The sequence below is a fragment of the Acomys russatus genome, chromosome 32 (assembly GCF_903995435.1).
Source record: "Acomys russatus chromosome 32, mAcoRus1.1, whole genome shotgun sequence".
NCBI lineage: Eukaryota > Metazoa > Chordata > Mammalia > Rodentia > Muridae > Acomys > Acomys russatus.
This window is the reverse complement of record NC_067168.1, coordinates 28,546,830-28,569,062: the sequence shown is the minus strand read 5'-3', so window position 1 is coordinate 28,569,062 and position 22,233 is coordinate 28,546,830. Positions and strand designations below refer to the sequence as shown.

The 22,233-nt window shown below is 44.9% G+C and overlaps 1 protein-coding gene across 1 annotated transcript in view; it reads left to right on the top strand.

Annotated features, from left to right (window-relative positions):
• Window positions 1–22,233, top strand: part of Ephb1 (EPH receptor B1) — a 442,640-nt gene that overhangs the window by 381,323 nt on the left and 39,084 nt on the right. The window contains exons 11-12 of the mRNA XM_051140120.1: window positions 2,333–2,580; window positions 10,675–10,890. Of these exons, the coding sequence (XP_050996077.1) occupies window positions 2,333–2,580; window positions 10,675–10,890 (464 nt within the window). The remainder of the gene's footprint in view (window positions 1–2,332; window positions 2,581–10,674; window positions 10,891–22,233) is intronic.

The window sequence follows — 22,233 nt, the reverse complement described above, 5'->3', positions numbered from 1 at the left end:
CATTTTAACTACTCAACTCAACATAAAATTAACTAAGTTTACCTAATCTCTACTCCCAAGCCCCATCTCCATCCTTCTCATAGAGGCATTTTTAAAAATAATTTGATGTTAAAAATACATTTGATACGCACTCTTTATAATTTTCCTTTTGTACTGGCACACGTCCCATATGAGCACACACAGCCAGTGATGCTCTTGCTTCCCTTCTTTCCTTCACTTACTATAATGGGAATATCTTACAGTCAACACATATCACTCACCTATTACTTTCAGTATGTCTAGGCATCCCGTGAGACGGATATGGTGTTCTCCAACCATTCCTTGACATATGTATTCAGTATTCCTCTACTGCTGTGCCAAGCATTCTTATGTGTGTGCATTGGGGAAGGGTACACATGTGTGCGCGCTGGTGTGTATATCCACTTGTGTGTATGCATGTGGAAGGCAGAGGTTGATGTTAAGTATCTTTCTTGACTGTTGTCCCTTACGTTTTGAGACAGGGGCTCTGTAAACTCAACAATTGTATAAGAGTAGATGGCCAGTGAGCTCCAGGAAATCCTCTTGTTTCCACATCCCCAGCATTCCTACAGGCATGTGCACCATGGCGGGCTATGTATGTGCTGGTGATGTGAGCTAAGATCCTCATGTTTGAGCCACACGTGCCATCCTGTCAGCCCCTATGAGCATTCTTTTATGTACAACTTTAATCACTAGTGTTTAGGCTTCTTTTAGATGATGCAGGGACAAGGTCTCAATAGTTTATGACCAAAGTGTGGGCAAGGCAAAGGTCAAACAAATAACAGTACATATGACACACTGACTTGCTGGCCATGCACCTGGTTCTCCAGCGGGTGTACAAGCTCCAAGTGTGAGAGAGTCTCAGTCTGACCTCAAGCAGTTCACCAAAGTAGCACATGATTCAATGTCAAAGCCAATGCTACAAATGATAACTGTTTGAGTATTAGGTCTGGGATGAAATCTTCCTAATGGTGCTTAGTGCCAGCCTCTCCTTTGGTTCCACATTTTGTCATGTTCAGTAGAATTCAGGTCAGTTTTGCATGAAAGTCCTTTTGCATCACTTTCTTCTAGTGTTTTCTGCAGCAGAAAGCAAGAGGAACTCCAGACTAACTCATGGAAGCTTGTTAGCATGGTTTTTTCCCCCACTGTCGCCAGTAGTTTATCTGGTTGTCCACAGTTTGATCTATCATTTTCTTTTAGAAGCTTAAAGTAAAGAAGAAAGTTTGCCCAGCAAAAGCCCCTGTCTTTCTTGAGAGGCCTTTGACATGCATTTCAGTGACTCTCTTACAACTTAACTACCTTCCACAAAGGAACTAGAAGTCACAAAACCAAAAGAAGTCATCAAATACCTTTTGAAAGCACATTAAGCAGGCCACAACAGGCTTTTTTACCACTAGTGATTTTACTGTGGAGAGAGAAAGAGAGAGAGAGAGAGAGAGAGAGAGAGAGAGAGAGAGAGAGAGAGAGAGAGAGAGAGAATGCTGAAATCTTATGGGTGCCCACGGAGGTGTTCAGCTTGTGTCTACTTGGAGAAATATCACACTGTTCAGCTGCCAGGCTTCAAGCAGCAGCATTCCCTAGGTCTGATTCTACTTTTCTGCAGAGACCTAGCTCCTCCAGGCAGCCCCCAGCCAGTGGCTGAGCCTGGTGGGGATATTAGGGGCTGGCTATTTGGGGAATAGGGACTCTTTATCCCCTGTGAAGCAGGCTGAGACTTCGCCAGGTCTCCCTGGGACATGTTTGCTGTGATCTGAGACTCTCCATGCCCAATTGTGGTTCCTTTCCTCATTTATCTGTCACAGATAAACCTGTTCCTTTCATAACTTTTCAGGGCCTGCTTTCCAGACAACACACTAACCACTGATATGTTCACTTTAATGTGTGAGCATCAACCAAAGTGTCCACATATCCTCTATCCCCCAGGCTCTTGTGCCCCAGGCTCTGCTGAAAAAATGAGCCACAATTCTGCTAAAATGACATTGGCCATCTCTCTTCAATTATTCATCTGGGACACACACGCAAAATATTAAGTGTAGGACAAAACTCAAACATGGATATGTTCTAAAATTCCACTTCAGCTACCCAGACTATTCCTAAGAACCGATGTGAGGAATGCACTTTAGCATTCCTTTGGTGTTTCCCACGAGCTGATTATAGCCTAGACCTCACAGTTGCATAGAAGGACTCCAATTTCCATTTTTTCACTCTAATCACAGTCCTACCTTGAGTACCATTGCTCTCGCTAAGATGCCTCCCCTTGTGGTTCCACAGATTGAGAAGGACGAGGAGCCTAATTGCATGCTTGCTGTTGCAGGGGAGTTTGGAGAGGTGTACAAGGGCCGTTTGAAGCTGCCGGGCAAGAGGGAAATCTATGTGGCCATCAAGACCCTGAAGGCTGGGTACTCGGAGAAACAGCGTCGGGATTTTCTGAGCGAGGCGAGCATCATGGGTCAGTTTGACCACCCGAACATCATTCGTCTGGAAGGTGTTGTCACCAAGAGTCGGCCTGTCATGATCATCACGGAGTTCATGGAGAATGGCGCTTTGGATTCTTTCCTCAGAGTAAGAGCCACCGAGGGGCATCATGGGTGTGTGTGTGTGTGTGTGTGTGTGTGTGTGTGTGTGTGTGTGTGTGTGTGTGTGTGTGTGTTAATACTGTAGAATGCAGGGGAAAGGTCCTGGGGAGAAGTGTCCTGTGGGTATAATCTGCCTTCAGGACTGGCTGGTCACATGTGGGCAGGTGTTAAAAGGAAAGAACAACTCTGTACTGGGTAACCAATTAGGGGTCTCATCCCTGGGAGAGGCCAGTCCTCCCTCTCACATCATTCATATGTCTTTTGATGTTGTCGTGTCTTGTTTTATGCAGTCATTTCTAAGAGAGGCAGTCTCACGGCAGACTTCTGGCGTTCTGGCTAATACACTCTTTCTGTCCTTCAGTTCTTCCGTGATGTTCCCTGAGTCATAGATCCAAGAGCTGGAGGGAGAATAATAACTCTGTGTGTGTGTGTGTGTGTGTGTGTGTGTGTGTGTGTGTGTGTGTGTGTGTTATGCAATTAAAGTGTATTTAAGATTAAAAATATATTTTTAAAAAGAGAGAGAGAAGAACTAAGCATAGTCTGAGCTCTCTTCAGAGTAAGGATAATATGAGGTAAGGATAATATGAGGTAAGGCCTCAGGAAGTGCTTACAGTCTAAGTAGGGTGGTAGAAGCAAAGAGCGGCCACTGATAGCTTTATGAATTACTGAGACTAAGGAGGAGGCTTGGCTTGCAGTGGCTTCACAGCCCAGTGTGACTATTGCAGACCCCAGTGCTATTGCTGCCGCTCACCAGCACAGCCAACCTCCCAGCCAGTTCTCTTCAGTTGGCTAGCCAGAAAGAAAACAGCTTGCCATCTTCTAGAACAATTCTTGAGCCTCTTGACACTTAAGGAGGCATAGGAAAGGCTGCCACAGGCACCCGGAAGTCTTCCCTGGCATCTATTCAGAGCTATGACTCCCAGTCTAACCTGCAGGAAAAGTGGATGTACCTGGATGCACTTTGGCTGAGAGATCTACAAAGGATCCCTCTCAGAACACGTGCCCATGAGGGCATGCTCGCGATGGTACCACTGTCTTGTAGGAGATCACAGAGGCACATGGAGACCGGAGCGGAGTCAAACCTAGGCTGGGAATGGGACTTGACCAGGAGGCTCAGGGGACACATCTAGTGCAGAGGGCGTGGGAACAGCATCCAAGAATGGCCAGAGCCTTCTGAGTGAGAATTTTGGGCAAGCAGGCTATGCATGTCTCTACTCTCAGTCAGCAGCTGCGGTTGCTGATCAAAGGGTCATCCGTTAATACGGAAACATTGATTAGTTGACCACTCTGGCCAGGCTACACTGAAGACTGGGCCTGTGCAAAAGAAGAAATACAGCTCTAATGCCTTATACCTAATCATGCCAAGACCCTACTGACTTAGCACAGCAACAGGGTTTATGATCCTCATGAACCTGCACCTGAGGCAAGGGTGTGGAGTGGAGCATGCAGGTCCTTGTGGAGTCAAATGAAACAGCCCAGGGTGAGACTTGAAACTGACTGAAGTCTCCTTCACTCTTGTGTTAACATGGAGTTTAAAGGTGGTATCAGCTGTACCTTCCCCAGGGGCCTGTTTGAGCGTCTTTGGAATGAGCTGGGTCCCAGAACAAGCATCCTTCAAAGAGATAGTGAAGGCTGCACTGTGTGTCTTGAAAATCACATAGTGTCACTTTAACCACAGTGACAGTCACACACCACATGTACACACACACACACACACACACACACATACACACACACACACCCCACACACACAAAGAGAGAAGAGAGGAGAAGAGAGGTAGAGAGAGAGGAGGAGAGAGGAGAGCGGGAGAGAGGGAGAGAGAGAGAAGAGAGCGAGTGAGATATAGAGAGGGGAGAGGAGAAGGGGGAGGAGGCGGAGGAGAGTGAGAAGGAGAGGGAGAGGAGAGAGAGGAGGTGAGAGAGAGAGGAGAGAGGAGCGAGAGCAGAGAGAGAGGGAGCCGAGCGGAGAGGCAGAGAGCGGAGGAGAGGAGAGAGAGAGAGAGAGAGAATCTTGTTATACCCATCCTACAGAATACAACCTACCACAGATACAATCCCTGCTTTGAGCCTGAATGTTCAAAGCTGCCAGTTACCTGCCCGTGTAATAGTTTTTGCTTCTATGAGTGAAGAACAGAGATGTCACAGAGTCAAATTTGGGCCAGGGGAAGGGAGGAAGTCTTCGAGACTAGGGGATAGAGAGCCTGGCAGACCAGTGGGGAGATGGATGCTAGTCTGTTGGGCAGCTTGGTATGAGCAGAAGTTGAAGTAAGCATGGCTGTTTCACAGTCTACAGCAGTTTCAAGGTTGCCCCCTCCCCCAGGAGCAGAGTGGGTGTGGCCGTGGCACTTGCTTGGAAGCTGTAATTTCAGACTACTGAAGCTGCCTTTTCAGCTATGTAGCCTAAATGTAGTTAGGGGAGATGTTTCAAGAAGTGAGGATGGAGAAAATGCTGTAGATTTTGAGTTCATACCCATATCTACTTGAGGGAATAGTTGTATCTCCGTTTTGAAACTCTAGCACCAGGCACAATGAGCCCATAGTAAATACTGGCTGAATGAAAACCATGTGCAATTCTTTCTAGAGAGTGGAAGAGAATTCTAGGAATGCTGTGTGACCATGGCATCTCATTCACTGTCTTTGTAGTGTAGAAAGGAAGGCATGCACTGTGCTTTCCCAGGGGCAATCATTAGTGATCCGAGCTCTTGTGAGGAAGATAAAGTGAACACGAATAAAAGGTGAGCATTTTCTAGCCCGTCCTCGGGACCCTCTCTGGAGTCATTTATTTACATGGTGTCACTTGATTCTACTTTAGAGAAAGTCCCTACATGAGAATCAAAGTCCCACCTTGTTACTCCTCCTACACAGAGTATTTCCCATATGGGGCCCAGGACACATAGACTTGTTGGGCACTGGGTTTTTTTCTCATGATGATGAGGTTATGTATGCACAGTGGGAGGAAACCTAGGGCAAGAGAGAAACACGGAAAAACAGAGCCGAGGGCACAGCTCGAAAGGGTGGCAAGAGCAGGCAGTGCCAAGCTCAGCAGGGAAATGAAGTGTTTCTGACTGTTCACACCTCGTGAAGGCAGGTAATCTATAAATCTAATTTCAGCCTTACTACTGAACCCTGGAGCATAGCCACATTAATTGATGTATCTGCTGCTTGATAAAATTGAAAAAAATAGGTCATCAGTTCAGTTCTACAGGGTCCATCTTCTGGGAAGGAGGATAATTTTAGGACCACCATTCAAAGAAGAAAGAAAAAGAGTTAGTCCTTTAATGGTACCGCCAGCTCCTGGACTTAGCAGCCTGAGGGGGTTCCTGCTCTGGCCTTTGGTCAGGGCTTCAGAGATCCACACTTCCTCTTTCTCTGTTCTTCATTCCTGTCTTTACAGAATTTGGAGTTTCTGTCTTCTGGAAGGATTGGAAATGCCCAGGAGGTGGTTCCTTGTTGTTAATTATTTTAAATGGAAGGGTTTTACGTTGCCTATTTAATTATTGAATATCTCCTTCTTGGTACCAGAATCAAATGGCATCCATCTGCTAGCTTTTCCCTTATCTTCAAAACCATCCCTGAAGCTCCGATCCATGTCTGGAGAAGTGCTCCAAAGTAGGACCTCATGGTCATTGTTGTGGTCACTGTTGGTTCGTTCATAGATGGTCACCTCTGTAAGACCCTTGGAAATCACAGAGTGGTGTCAAAGGGGACACTTATCATCAGGGAAGCTCATCCAGGGACTGAAGGTGGAAGGAAGCAACTAGGGAGAGAATGTCAGATTGGAAGCCCTGAGGCTGAGGCCCCGTCTTGGCTCCTGCTATGCGTCACCCTGTGGCCTGGAGTGAGTCCGCTAACTCAATTTTCCAATCTATAAACTAAAGGCATTGAGCTGGATGAGCTTGAAAGTTCTCTTCTAGTTAAAAAAAAAATCTATGATTCATTCTCTTCAAACAAATCAAATAAGGGTTTCATTTCCTGAAGTGGATTTGTCAATGAAAGTAGAAATACCTAAATCCTCCCTGTCTGATATGAGGGCCGGCAAGTGGTGCCATGCATTTGCTGGAAAGCAATTTCAGTAGAAAGCACTTTGGAATGACAAGAAAGTTTAAATCACTCCTCCCAGGCCCGAGTCGCCTCACTGAACCATTTTTGCTCCCATGGGCTCTGCATGGAAACTAGTTGCTTCCCAAAGTCTTGGAGAAGAAACCAGGCTGCAGTTATTCTGTTTTGCTAATGTCCTATGTCTTTATCTCTGCAATCACAGAGCCTGTGGACAGCCATCCTGTATAATTTAAGGGACAACACTTATCTCTCAAAACAATTCACCAGGGCCTGTGAGATGGATCAGTGGACAAAGGAGCTTGCACAGCCCAGCCACGTGAATTCGAGGCCCACGAGCCACATGCTAAAGAGATCGACGTTGTCCTTTCACCTCTATACATGCACCACCAACGTACTGAGCAAAAAGCAGCTGAACGTATCAGGGAAAACGTGGCATGTTTCTACCCTTAGTTTTCACCAAGATAGTAAATTCAACAGTAAGGACCCTTCCTATAGAGATGTGTCTACCCTGCAGCGCCTAAGGAAACAGTTGCCCTTTGTGGAGTCAGCATTTTCCAGGAGATGAGGCACAGGACAGGAGTTCAAAGACGGGATAACAGCAGCATCATTAGTCACAGGCAGGCTTTTCTCCCCTTGAAGCTAACACAGCCTTCTCCTCCATACGCCACAGAAGGCAGCCATTACCAGAGGATCCAAGATGGAATGTCAGCACAGAAGTAATTTGCCACTCCGGATTTAGACTCCTGTTATAACTCAGATCTGCACAGAGTGATCTAAGTCTGATCACGTGCATCGTCTGGACGTTCCTTATCGTCTCTATGAAAACAATGCAATATTGCCTGCCTTTTCTTCTGCCCAGGGATGATTTGAAGGCTCTGATCATATTCTGGGAAGTATGCTTTTCTATTTAAAAGTCCAGTAATAGAAGAAACTGGTGTGTTTGTGAATTGATTCAGATTTCAAGACTGTGACATTAAGTCCCCACCGTTCATTAATGTCACTTGGTAGGCATTAATGGTTGCCAGTGTTGACCCCTTGTATGTTAACTCAGAACGCCCACTGGACTGGGCTTCCCGAGAGCGATGACCCTAGAGTGTCTCTCCCACATGAAGAGCTCAGGACTGGAGCCCAGTCTCCCTCAACAGGAACATTTGAGGTCCGTGGAGGAGGTGACTTGGAGGGAAGGACACCCTGGCTCCTGGGTGCATTGACCACTGACGACACCAGAGCAGCCCAAGGCCCCAAAGGAACTCCACAGAGCCCAGGAAGAGGGGACTCTATGCTCTGAAGTTTCAAGTGTGGGGATCACCATTCGGAGGTTGAAGCACTTGCTCAGGCCAGTGAATGGCAGAGCCTGGGTCCAAACTGTGTCTATTTGGACCCACAAACCTGATTTTTACCCATTACTGGCCTCTTTTCACCCCAGAAACTATAGCAATACTTAGTCTAAAGTTTAAAGACAAGACAAACCCAGGAAAACTGCAGTGAATTAAAAAATACAGACACATCGCCATATATGCTTGGCCGTACCCTTCTCATTGTCTGGAAGCACCGTTGTCGCTCTCCAGAATGAAATCTTTAGTGCAATATGACTTTTTCATATAATATCACCTACACTTAAGAAGAAGAAAATTTAAAAATGGACTCAGAAACAATCCAGCCTGTGTGACTTGAAGCTGGGCTGCATCTTTATAAACTGCAGAAGTTGCATGGAGACTTTCCGAGGAGGCAGATCTTCCAGAGACATGCGTGGAGAGAGAATGGTACTCCCAAAGGGCCAGCTGGCTTCCATAGGAGGTGCTGATGGACGTTCACTTGGGAGGAGGATTTGAATCATCCCTAGTACATTCATCCTTCACAGATGGGCATATCAGTCAGTCTTTCCGCAAAGCAACGCTGCACTTTTATTTTAGGTCCTTAGAAGAAAATGTCACAGAGAAAGCACTCTGGGCAGGCTGGAGGTGGTTAAAAATTGAGTCAGGAGCAGCCTGGCCCATGGGGGTCTGTCCTAGTTTGCTCCTCTGCGGCTCTGCTAAAACACTGACCAAGAGCAATTTGGCAAGGAAAGGGTTTGTCACAGCCCTTCATAGAGGGAAGTCAGGCAGGAATTCAAACAGGAGCAGAAGCAGGGACCATGGAGGGATGATGCTTATTGGTTTGCTCCCCGTGGCTTGTTCAGCCTACTTTCTTATACCACCCAGGGCCACCTGTGCAGTGGAGTCACAACCTCCTGTGGAATGGGCCCTCCCACATTCATCATCAATCAAGAAAATGTCCCCCCATCATGCCCACGGGTCAATTTGATGGAGTCAATTCATTAGCTGAGATTCTCTCTTATGTCTAGTTGTATCAAGTTGACGAAACCAATCAGTACTCTTTCCGTTTGGAACCATTGAGTACTGGTGGATTCTGGAGAAAGGACAGTCACTGTAGCACATGCAATGTGCCACATCCATGTTGAAATGAGATAATAGATGTGTGTGTATTATGTAATCTATGCTGTTGGTGTTCAATAAAAGGGGCTCCTCATGCTATGTGGACTTGTGAGGCAGAGAATGGGTCTTACCCAGTACCTGTGTTCAACAATAACCAGACTAGACCTCAGCTGCCCTGCCTCCTCCTGCTTTTCCTCCAATCACATTCAGTGTTTAGCATGTGTTCTGATTAATATAGGACACAACTTACTACCCTTTGGAGAGCAATCAAGGCTGAACTAAATGGGAAAGTAAGTTCCTGGCAGCACGGCTCAGAATCCACGGGCTCAGCCACTGTCTGCAGAAGCAAGATACAGGGGTTTGTGTGTGACAAAAAATGGCACATGCTCTTGAAAGGAATCTATCTAATGGGAAGGACTTCCGTACTTGACACTGTGAGTTCACCAGTGACAGGAGAAAGCAGTAATATTAGCCTGGCATGGCGAGGGCTCCAGGTGTCAGACACTGTGTGTGAGGTGCCACCACTGGGTGTCAGACACTGTGTGTGAGGTGCCACCGCTGGCCCCTATGAAGTGAACATCACAAAGTAGAGCTTGACAGCTCAGGAAATTCAAAGGAGGTGCCTGAGACTGAGGTTGGGAAATAACAAAATATGATGGTCATTCAACTACTTACGCCTTTTAAGGTGTTGGGGCTTTCCTCCTTCTTCTTCTATCTTCTGTTAAAGTTTTCATCACTTAAAATATAATGGGGACCTCCAGCCTTGGGAGTTCTTGGGAGCAAAGAGTGAGAGTCAAATGGCAGAGAGAGAAGGTTATACACACAACCACAATGTCAAAACGTGCGCTAAATAAGTCAATGTGGTCATTTGTAAACAGTGTTTAGAGAGTGCTCATTTCATTGGAGGGAGGGGATCATAAGGACACCATCTCTGAAGAAGGGACATTTAAGCAGAAAGCAAAGGCCACATAGGTATGGCCTTAAAGGAAAAGAAACAAAAGAAATGGTACTTATGAAGCTTGGGGCATGTAGGACTTGCCTCAGAAAGAACAGAAAGAGTTCTCCAGTCCCTGTGGCTTTGTGTAGCATGAGTGTGTGCCTCTAGAGCCTACAGCGAGGCAGTAGCTGGTCCCTAGGATCTCCTGAGCTGTACTGAGGAGTTGGGAGATTTTCCTTAATGCAATGGGAAGCTAGTAGAGAGTTTAAGCCAGGGAGTGACATGGCCTGATTTATATCTTGAAAAGATGGCCCCGGCTGCCATGGGGAGAATGGATTGTAGGGAGGCAGCTTCGGGAGGCTGTTACAGGTGACAGATGGCGATGGCTTGTTTGGAATGGTGGCAGTGAAAAGGGAGAGGAGTGGACGGGTTTGAGATGTAATTTGGAGATGAAATTGACAGGGCTCGGCAAGAGGAGAGCGGAGCATTGAAGGAAAGAGATGAGGAGGAGGGGGGAGCAGGAAGAGGCAGTAGGGCACTGAATACTGGCTGCTGACAGAGGGCTGACAAGCCATCCGCCATGCTGTCTAGGCTCCTGGTTAGCCACTGAAGCCCATCTTGATTCCATGTCCTTTTTGTCTTATCACAGCAAAATGACGGACAGTTCACCGTGATCCAGCTTGTGGGGATGCTAAGGGGCATCGCTGCTGGCATGAAGTACCTATCTGAGATGAATTATGTGCACCGGGACCTGGCTGCTAGGAACATTCTGGTCAATAGCAACCTGGTGTGCAAAGTGTCTGACTTTGGCCTCTCTCGCTACCTCCAGGATGACACCTCAGACCCCACCTACACCAGCTCCTTGGTGAGTCCTCAGTCCACTCTTGGAAAGCATGGCATGAGTCAATGTGGCTGAGATTTTGTTTTCCCCACTTCGAGAGGAGTCAGATGTATGACACAGCATCTATCCAGTAGAAATAACTACAGCCAGTATCCGGGCAAGGATTGACCACAGCTTTTCAGAAAGAGCTGGTGTCTACTTGGAAACCACAGTGTTCCTTAGCCAGTGGCGAGAGCAACTTGGAACAGATGAATTTAGAGACTCCAAGTAGGGGGAGAGTGACAGCAGAGACATCTTTCAGCAGGAAGTGGCTCCAGGCAAAGCGGAGGCTTTTGGTCCCCAGTTGAGCGTGGCGTTGCGTCATCAGAGTCTGGTTTGGTTTTCCTGTCTTGCTTCCAGGGGGCCTTTAGGTACTGGCTCCGTTCTGAGTGCTGAAACCTCCCCCTCCACATCCTGAGCAGCTCTCATTTCTATCCCACTGCCTTCTTCACACACGTCCTCGTGGAGCCATACTAGATTCAAAATAGAGTTCTGCTGTCCTCTCCAATGTCCCTTCCTGTCTCACCATCTCCAGAGCTGGCACCGCTTAGCTAGAGACTAAAATAGCAGAGTCACCACTGATTTCTCCCCAGGCTTCAGCATCCCAGCCTGATCCTCAATGCCTCCTGGGAAACCTGTCCTCACTCTTCCTTCCTGACCTTATAAGGCTCCATTCCCTCTGGCCTAGACTGCTACAGTGGTTGTCTAGCTAGTATCTTCTTTCTCCACTTACATGCATGACCCAACGATGTCTTTCCTTGCCTCCCTATCTATCTACTTTAACCCTCCAAAAAATGAAATGTGCACATTAAAATCATACAGAGAAGCAAGTGCAAAGAAAAATTAGTGAATGACAACTCCCCCCATGGTAGGAGTCCATAAACCTTTTCTTAAAGAGCCATCTGGCTAGTACTTTAGGCTTTGTTTGCCAAGAGGCAAAGTGGAGAGTTAGGTGAAGAATTATGTAACCATTTGTAGTGTGACCCTTTGAAAAGTGATAACCATTGTTCTGAGCCCGAAGGCTACATACATGAGATCAGTTGGATTTGACACATACAGCAAAGTGTTTCAACCACTGCCTCATCTGGAAGCATCGACCTTAAGTTAGCTGTGTCTCCTTTCGTATTTTTCTTTGAGAACACTGTACTCGTTTCTCTGAATTCTTCTGCTTCCCATGGGACTTTTTACTTCCAGATTGACTTCCCAAAGCCTAGTGAATATTCATACTCTCCTGGGAGTGTATCTGTCACCTAGTATTCTGAGTTGCACTGGAGGTTACCAATCTTTGAAACTATGCTAATTCAATAGCAAAATATGGGCATCTCATTTTATTTTGATTTGTATTTTTAGATAATTGCCAGAACTCACTCCTCTCTCTTCTGCAGTGTCTTCACTTGATTCTTTCCCATTGCTTGCTTATTGGTATTTATGTTGGGAACATATCATTATGGTTTATGATACAGTTGGATGCCTACCTGCTGTTTTTTTAATTGATGTAGGATCGTTTGGTTTGGTAAGTCATTGATATTCAGGTAGTCAAAAGTACCTATCTTTTCTTCTACATCTTCTTAGGATTCTGATTTGCTTCTAATGTTCTCCTCACACAAAGTTATGAAATGTTTCTCAGAGTCTTCAGTAGTATTGCATTATGTTGATGTTTATTCTATATGTAAATATTTAGCACATCTGAATTTATTTTCCCACAAGTTTATTTCAGAAACTTGTCAAATATACATATAACTTTAAAGATTTTGGCCAAGAATATTCATATTTACCCATGTGGGTCCCAGAAGAAGCATCTTACTATGCATGCTTCACCAGCTAACTCTGACCTGTACCTCTGTCTTGGTGTCGCTTCTGTTTACACTTACATTTTGTCTCTGCACATGATGACGTGCACATCTAAAGAGCACATATGAGGTTTCAACAGGTATATCGAGGTATATCACTCAAATGTCCAGCATGATAAAGACTTTAGTTATCACCCCAAGAGCCTCTTCCATGTGCCACGCACCTCTAGTCAATTGCCATCTGCCAAACATGTGCCAATACGATCACTGCTCTGGGCTCATCAAGTGCTCCCATGCATATGATGAATTCATGTATATGTCAGAACTTCATAGTCAATCTAGATCGTCATAGAAACGGAACCATATGGGCCACAATCCTGCGTGCCTCACTGTTTTCCCTTTGTATCATGTTCGAGACAATCACTCTACTTGATATGTGCAGTAGGGCTTTATTGCTGCTGAATTTGTTGTTTATTTTTCCATTATCTTGTTGACAGATACCAGGAATATTCTGGAACACATTTTTAAGTATAGACTAGAAAGTCACTTCTTGCTTAGCTTTGTCAAGGTGAACAACTATGCCAAGTCATTCAATATATACTTTATTTCCAAGATATTATGTCATCCTTGACATCGAGTTCTTCCTATCAACTTTTTGATTCTGTTGATCTGTTTATTCAGTGTCTCTTCCTATTGATGTACTCATGATGACTTGAACAAATATCTAACAAAATTTTAGTGAAAGCCTTACTATTCCAGAGAACCAGGTTATTGTCCATTCTTCTCTTAAAAACATTTTTGGCTATTCTTAAATCTCCTTTCTTTTAAGTAGAAATTAAATTCCCATTGTCTAGGTCCAAACACACACACACACACATACACACGCATGCACGCACGCACGCACGCACGCACACGCACACGCTCGCAGGCACACACACATCCATATTCACGGCTGACCTTGTAGTGGAGCTCTAGTATTCCTTTGGAAGGACTAATGCTTTAATTCCCTAGGGGGTCCCTTACATAGTGATGGAGTCAAATACAAAAGTTGCATCTACCTTATAGTGTACCTTACATAAAAGTTTCTTAGGGAAAACTTCCCACGTCACTTTGCTGTACACATGGCTTAGACCGTCTGCTGTGATTTTACAAATGCTTCCTCTATATGACAAGGCCTGTTGACTCTGTTTGCCTTTTCCTAGAAATAGAAACACTGAACATATTTGCCGATTAAATAGATTGTGCTTTGGAAATACAATTCATTCAAACGATAAACATTTATTGAATGTCTTCTATGTGTCAATAACACATAAGCATATCGTTAGGATCAGAATAGATGCTACTGCTTCATGATGCACAGGATTCAGTGATGACACGGACTTTCATCAGGCACTCACTCAATGCTGGCACAGCTATCTCATGCAAGAGCATGAAGAAAACAGGAAACAATACAGTGCGCCCTGATAGCATCCAGGGGACTAAAGGGGACTGCTAGAGGAGGAGATGGCGGTGTTCCAACAGATATGAAGAGTAAGTCAGCTTTAGTCAACTTGGACTGCTGAAATGAAATGCCCCCATGCAGATAGCCTAAACAGCAAACATTCGTTCCTCCTCATTCTGGAAGTTAGAGTATCTGAAGTCAAGATAACAGTCTGGTCAGGCTCTTGGTAGGGACCCTCCTTTTAATTATGTTCTTGACTATAAATACCTTGGTGTATACATTAGAGGGACAGAGAGTGCCCATACCTCTCCTCAGTTTATATGGGTCGTAATCCACCATGGGGTCTGCATCATCACAGTCTAATTCTAATCATATTTATTTCCTAAAAGGATGTCTCCAGATTTCCTCCCGCTGGGAGTTAAGGCTTCAACATATTACTCTGGAGGCGCACAAATAAGAATATAGACTAGTCCGCAAAGGAACAGGTCAGGTCAGAGGAGCAGTGCTTCCAAAGGCTCTGTGGCAAGAGGGACAATTAAGTGGGTTAGAGGAGAAGAGTCCATCGTTCCTGGTAACTGAAGATTGATAAAATGTCTGAAAGGTCAATAGCAGTAGGCCCCCTCAGACACCTGTGATGGCATTCATAGTATTGGGATGAATGAATAATCATTCAAGGGGTGGGGGGGAGAGAGAGAGAGAGAGAGAGAGAGAGAGAGAGAGAGAGAGAGAGAGAGAGAGAGAGAGAGAGAGAGAGAGAGAGACAGAGACAGAGAGAGACAGAGACAGACAGAGACAGAGAGACAGAGACAGAGAGAGAGACAGAGAGAGACAGAGACAGAGAGAGACAGAGACAGACAGAGAGAGACAGAGACAGAGAGAGACAGAGACAGAGACACACAGAGAGAGACAGAGAGAGAGAGAGAGAGAGAGAGAGAGAGAGAGAGAGAGAGAGAGAGAGAGAGAGAACACAAATGTGCAAATGTTCCAAAGGTGATAGATTTTCCTTTGAGAAAAATAACTTGGCTCCCTCCTCCACTTGCCTTTCCCTTTGGATTTCGTTCATTCCTCTGTTTTCACATATTAAAACAAACAAGCAAACTTCTTTGGCTTTCTTTTTAACTTTCTTTCACCAACAGACCCATTGACAGGACCAACAAGGATAGATATCATAAGATAGTGAAGACCACACCCATGGGTGAGTGTTCCATGGCTCCAGTGGGTGATTCAAAAGTCCGCTGGGTATAATAAGAACTCTTGAGAGAGTGCTGCACACTTGGAAAACGTGAAGGCCAGAATGGATTGTGCAGTGTTGAGTTTAAGCAGATGTGTGTCAACTGTGAGACAGACAAATAAATAGGATTGGGGGTGCCTGGAAACAGGACCATCCATGCAGCTAGAGTACACCTGGATCTCAGACCTTGATGAATTTTATCTACCCCACTTCATACAACCAAGACTCATTAGAGACATGGCCCCTTCCAGAGACTCTGCATGGAAATGAGGTGTTCTCTCTGTGTGTCAAAAGGTGAGAAAGCATTAAAATAATGATGAGGACATGCCAAAAAAAATCCAAAATACTCAGCTTGAAGCACTAAATACGAGGTAATTTGAACCTTAAAATAAACAATACAAGATGACAGCAACAGATTATAGCTCCTCGAATGTGATAAATAAGATCAGGCGATTGCATTTACCCTAGTAGGACAGGAGAGCGTCTCCTTATGCTAGGAAAACATTATTAGAATATTATAAGAAAGCTACTAGTCGGTAACTGGAAATTAATTGTTCTTTCTGATGGAAAACATCCATGGATACTAAGATGCAAGGAGAATTTAAGGACAGGAACAGAATTTTTGGATAGCTTCAAATTGTCTCTTTCCAAACACTGGGGAAATGGGCCTGGTACTAAAGGACTTGCTATCCAAGCAGAAGGACCTGGCTTTGCTCACCAGCACTTGTGTAAAAGCTGGATGTGGCTTGCACACACCCTAACCCCAGTGCTGGGGAAGGATGAACAAGCAGATCGCTAGAGCATTCTGCACAGTCAGGCTAGCAGAATCAGAGGGCCTTGTAAGAAAAATAAAGGCAGTGAGTGATTGAGGAAGATGCCTGCAGACAGGTTCTGCATGCGTGTGTGTGCACATACAGACACATTAGATGTGCAATACTCACTAGAAAAGCAACAAAGTAACTTTGCACAGAAGGTTGGGGATCATGTACTGATATCTACAAACGAGGTGTACTCACTATGAGGTACATAATGAGGGTAATGAGGAGACATTGGACTAAAATTTGGGTACACTTAATAATACGTGGCCGGTTTGTGACCATCACACACACACACACACACACACACACACACACACACACACACACACACAGTATATTGTATTTCTGTGGTATCCAAGCATTCCCCACAATGTTTGATTTCTTTACCCTCACTAAGCTGTACCTAGGAACGCTTTCTCCTTCCAAAATTTATCCCAATTAAGGTTTTCTAAGTTTCTTGAATCTACATATCTGTAATTTTCACATATTCAGGAAGTTTTCAACCATATTTCTGCAGAAACATTTCTTGTCTTCCTTTTCTCCTGCTAAGGCGAGATTTTTTTTTTTTTTTTAAGATTCTGCAAACTTTAGTTCTATAGTATCTAACTAATTTGTTTCAGTGCTTTGCAATTGCTGGTAAAAGGGTTTCATCACTGAACATGACCATAATAGTTACTTTGAAGTTTTTCTTTTTTCTAGCACTCTGTCTTTGGATTAGCAGCTTTTCATTATCTTTTCCCATGAAAATGAGCCACACATCCCTGGCTCTCTGTACATCTAGAAATTTGGGATTATAAACATTGGGAATGTTGTACTGTCGAGACGGGTTTCTGTTATGTTGATCCAGAGTGTTGATAGGTTTAATTTAGTGGCTATAGTTGGACTGCAGATTGACTCTGCATCCCAGCTCTCAGCTCCTATGAGGTTTAGTCTGTCTTGTACAGGCAGCACTCACGGTCAGCTAGAGAATCAGGTCCCTTCCTCTCCAGCAGTTCTAATGGCCGTTACCCTGCTTACTATCTCTTGGTTCTTCCAACCAGAGTCTTGGAGAGGTATTCCACTGGAATTTTAGCACTAAACACGCTGCAGAGTCTGAGCTTGTGCATAAGCAAAACTGCAAAAGGGGGGTAGGTTTCTGCTGCTCAAGTTCTAGAAAGTCCAGGGTATCTTCCCTTCCCTTCTCTCCCCTCGCCTATTCTCTTCCTTCCATTTCCTTCTCCTCCTCCTCTTTCTCTTCCTCTTCCTCCTTCTTCTCCTCCTCTTCCTCCTCCTCCTTCTTTTCTTCCTCTTCCTCCTCCTCCTTCTTCTCCTCCTCTTCCTCCCCCTCCTCCTTCTTCTCCTCCTCTTCCTCCCCCTCCTCCTTCTTTTCCTCCTCTTCCTCCTCCTCCTTCTTCTCCTCCTCTTCCTCCTCCTTCTTTTCCTCCTCTTCCTCCTCCTTCTCCCTCTTCTCCTCCTCTTCCTCTTCCTCCTCCTCCTTCTCCTTCTTTTCTTACTCTTCCTCTTCCTCCTCCTCCTCCTTCTTTTCCTCCTCTTCCTCTTCCTCCCTTCTTCTCCCTTTGTTTCTGTCTTCAAATATATTTGTTAATATTTATCAGAGGGTTTGTTTATTAGAAGCATATCCACCCCCATATCAAAAGTAGAGCTTGCAGCTTCATGCCCTTAATTCAGTTCTGTGAGTAGTCTCCACCTTAATTCTCTTTCACGCTGTTCTTTCAAGGCCCCTTTAGCATCATCAACTTCTAATTCACCTGGTGTTTCTTTGTAAGTGAGGACCTCATTAATAGCTATTAGAGTTCTCTAGTCTTTCCTCCTAGGCTCTCATCCTTCATCTGGCACACTGACATTCTTCTCCACCCTACTCCTTTTCTCTGGGTGTTTGTTCTCCACTTTAAATTGCTATTTCTAGCCCCAGGAGCATTTTCTTCCCAACAGGCTCCCACAATAATGAACAGATAAAATTTGTTCCTTTGTGCTTCCTTATGATTGCAATAAATTCACTAACCTAGGAAAGAATTCTGAGCGGATACTAATATTCCTGGCAGTTATGATGAATAGAAAAATGAGACAGGCTGGGATCTGAACACCTGTGCAGTCTACACATGCTATTTCTTGGCAGATGTATGCCTGCATTCTATGATGTGTGTCCCAACAAACACTCCTACGCACTGTTAAAGATCAGTTCTCAATGTTTGACCTCTCAGATCATACTCCCAGGATACTTGGTTCTGCCTAATGTTACCAAGTTAGAAGACAGGCCCTACAACCCAGGAAAGGTACCACAACTGTGACAAATGTTTTCCACTTTGAGTCTCCCAAGTCTGATCTCTGCCCTTTAAAAGCTGACACTGGTGTGCAGAGCTCCAACAGGACCCCAGAGATGTCTCGGAACCAAAAAGTTTTGTCTCATCCAGCATCACTTCTTCTCTTCTGCTGCATGGGAAAAAGCCACGCCTGTCTCATAATAACCACAGTCTCCCTCCTTAGTATTCAGGTGGGTTTCCTCTGCTAAAGTAGTGTCAATGATCCCATCCCATAGCATCCCTCTGGGCTGACTCTCTAAGAAGTCTCCAGCCATGCCCCTGCCTTCGGCGGTCCCACTTCCTCAAGACCTCCCTGTTTCATCACGGATTGCTGTCTTCAAAGGGCTCCTGAGATTTCTCTGCCCTTCCCCTTTGCTCTTCTTCCTGTGGTTTCCAGCAGCTGCTCCTCCTACACTCTAAGTTTCTGCCACATCTAACGCTCGCCTCCTTCCAAGCCCTTGCCTTTCATCTCCAGCTCCTTGACTTCTCATGTCAGCTGATGTCAGTCCTGTCTGTCCCTATCTGTGAATGCCAAGAGGAGCTATTCCCAGGGCATCTGTTTCTCTGAGCAGGAGGCATAAGCTGTCTTCTATGCTCCTTTCACATTGTTCTTACCCTTCTGTGATCCTTGTACCTCTTACCCCACTTTTTTAGTGCTTTCTCAGGTACCACCTTGCCCTGTGGCTGCCTGGACAGCTCACATGTTACGCCTGCTCCAGAGTAGCCCATCTGCACCAGACTTGTGCCCTGCAGTGACTGGGCATGGAGCATAAGAGTCCACCTTCCCTATGGAACAGAGACACCTGCTGTGGTAGCACACTCCTCATGTGCTCTGCAGATGCCCTTGTTCCTTCTTGGTGATGAATTGGTCACCCAGTTACAACATGGTCAGCAGCAGCAGCCCACCATTGCCCTTGCATCATTCTTTGTCTTTATGAAGCATTGGCTTAAGCTGTGGCCTTAATCTGTACAATTGATTGAGTTGCTATGTCAACATAAATAAGACCCAGGCTGGCAAGATGGTTCAGTGAGTAAACTACCTATGACCTGAAGTCAATCCCTGGAGCCTACGTGTTAGGAAGAAAGACCCAACTTTCGCAAGTTCTACTCTGACTTGTGTCTGTTTGTGTGCGTGCCCATGTGTGCACATGCACATGTGCACACACGCCATTAAATAACTAAATAACACACACACATATATACATATTAAAAGTTAAAAACGGAGTCACTGAGACAATTAACTTGTAAAGCGGACAGCTTTGCTTGGCTGATTGATTCAGAGACCCTGTCCATTGGTCTCCTGGTCCCATCATCACGGATCTGGGATTAGGCCACATATCGTTGTGGATAGAACAAACTACTCACCTCATGGCATCAGAGAGACAAGGAAGAAAAGGGAGCTTTTATATAACAAAACCCTACCTTCAGAGCCCTTGGGTCCCAGTCACTTCCCAATGCTCTGGACACTACATTGGGGAAATATGATCTGTGGAGAATGCTTATAATCCAGTCCATAACAACTGTATTTTCAGGGAACTACCCATCCCAGCCACAACTGATTCTAAGCCAGATGTAGATTGTTTTTCATTTTACAAAAACACCTTGTCTTTATTTCACGATATTGTCCGCTCCAATTGAGGCTGCTATCGGTGTAGACTGGGAAGGTGGCAAAAGAATCCTTCTGTAGCCCTCCAACTGTAGTTTGAAAAACGGAATGGAGATGGTAGAAAAATGCAGGACTGGGACTACTGTGTTCTGTGAACCTGGCTTGGATCTCCATCCTTCCATAGGACAGAAGTTGCCAGACATTGTGAGATTTCAAAGAAGGCGTGCGGTACCCTGGTAATAATCCCTCACACAAACCCCCTCTGGCCACAGTTTACACTGTGGCTAGGAAAGCCTGATGAGTGTTTTATCATCTTTCCTATTTCTATTTCATGGCCAGATACATTGATTCAGTTAAAAAAAGATACAAAAAAGCTTCAGAAAGTCCAGGAGAAGCATGTAGTCACAAAGGAAAAGTTGAAGGAGAATTTGAAGACAATTCCTCAGGAAAGAAAGGTGACCAAGCACGCTTTGCGGAGCACTGCCATACCTCCCCCACCTCACAGGGTTTGCCAGATGCAGGTTTCCGGCCTCCACCTCAGAGGCCTTGCTTCCATGTCTGTTGGGGAGCCAGAGGTTGCCTTTCACTTAGCTTCCTTTTGTCTCTAACTCTGATGGTCCTGGACTACTCTCACAGTGCTAGTCCACTAAGTGTATTTTAGCTCCGTCTTACTTCCTGAGAAATGTCCATTGCCGTATGTCCGTCTTAGTTAGGGTTACTATTGCTGTGATGAAAACACAATACCAAAACATTTTAGGGAGAAAAGAGTTTATTTCATTCACAGTTTCATAAGATAGTTTATTGTCAAAAGGAGTGAGGGCAGGAACTCGAGCAGGGCAGGAACCTGGAGACAGGAGTTGATGTACAGACCACAGATGAATGTTGCATGCTGTATTGCTCCCCATGGCTTGCCCAGCCTGCTTTCCTTTTTTTTTTTTTTTTTAAGATTTATTTTAAAAAAAAAGAAAAAAAAAAGATTTATTTATTATGTATACAGTGCTCTGCCTGCTTGTACCACTGCCAGGCCAGAAGAGGGCATCAGATCACATTATAGATGGTTGTGAGCCACCATGTGGTTGCTGGGAATTGAACTCAGGACCTCTGGAAGAGCAGTCAGTGCTCTTAACCACTGAGCCATCTCTCCAGCCCCTAAAAACTGTGTCAGGACCTGCGTTCTTTTTTATTGTATTTTTCTTTGTTTATTCTTCTCTAATGCATTACACCCTGACTACAGTTTCCCTCCCTCCCCTCCCCCCAGGTCTCTTGTCCCCCACCTCTCTTCTTCCCCAGATCCACCCCTCCCTTCCATCTCCCCTCAGAAAGGAGCAGACCTCCAATCAATAGCACCCAAACACGCTACAATAAGACCAGGCACATAGCCTCACATTAAGGCAGGAAGAGGCAACCCAGTAGGAGGGAAAGGGTTTCAAAAGCACTCAATCTGCTTTCTTATATATCCTAGGACCACCATCCGAGGAATGTACCATACATAATGGACTGTGTTCCTTCCCATCAATTGCTAATTAAGAAAATGCTCTATCTACTTGCCTACATCCTAATCTATGGAGGCAGTTCCTCCTTTGAGGTTCCTTTCTCTCAGATGCCTTTAGCGTGTATCAAGTTGACATAAAACTATCTGGCACAACTGACCCCTTGTCAGCTTGACACACAAACACATAAGTTTTCAGTTAGAGCCTTTCCTTTCACTTTTATTCCCATGGCTCATCAATATTAATATCACAATATAAAACATAACTAAATATCACAACAAAAACAAATTCAAATACACTAAAGCTCCAATCTCTTTAAAACAGCCAATATCTTTAAAAAAAAAAATCAAAATCTATTTTAAATGTTTAAAGTTTTGCAGATGTGGGATCCTGTAAAAATAAAAATTAAACACCATATCACTTCAAGAGGGAAGACCAACGACACAGTCACAACATGAACAAAACAAAATCAAGGCCCTATAGTATATTGACAAATAATTTAATGCCCAATGCCTGGGATCCACTCACGATCTTCTGAGCTTGGGTCACTTCTCTGGCTCTGCCAGAGCACATATAACACACAGAGCTTGTATTCTAGACCAGGGCAGCTCCTTTGTACCACTGCTGTTATTTTTGGTGTCCATCCCATGGT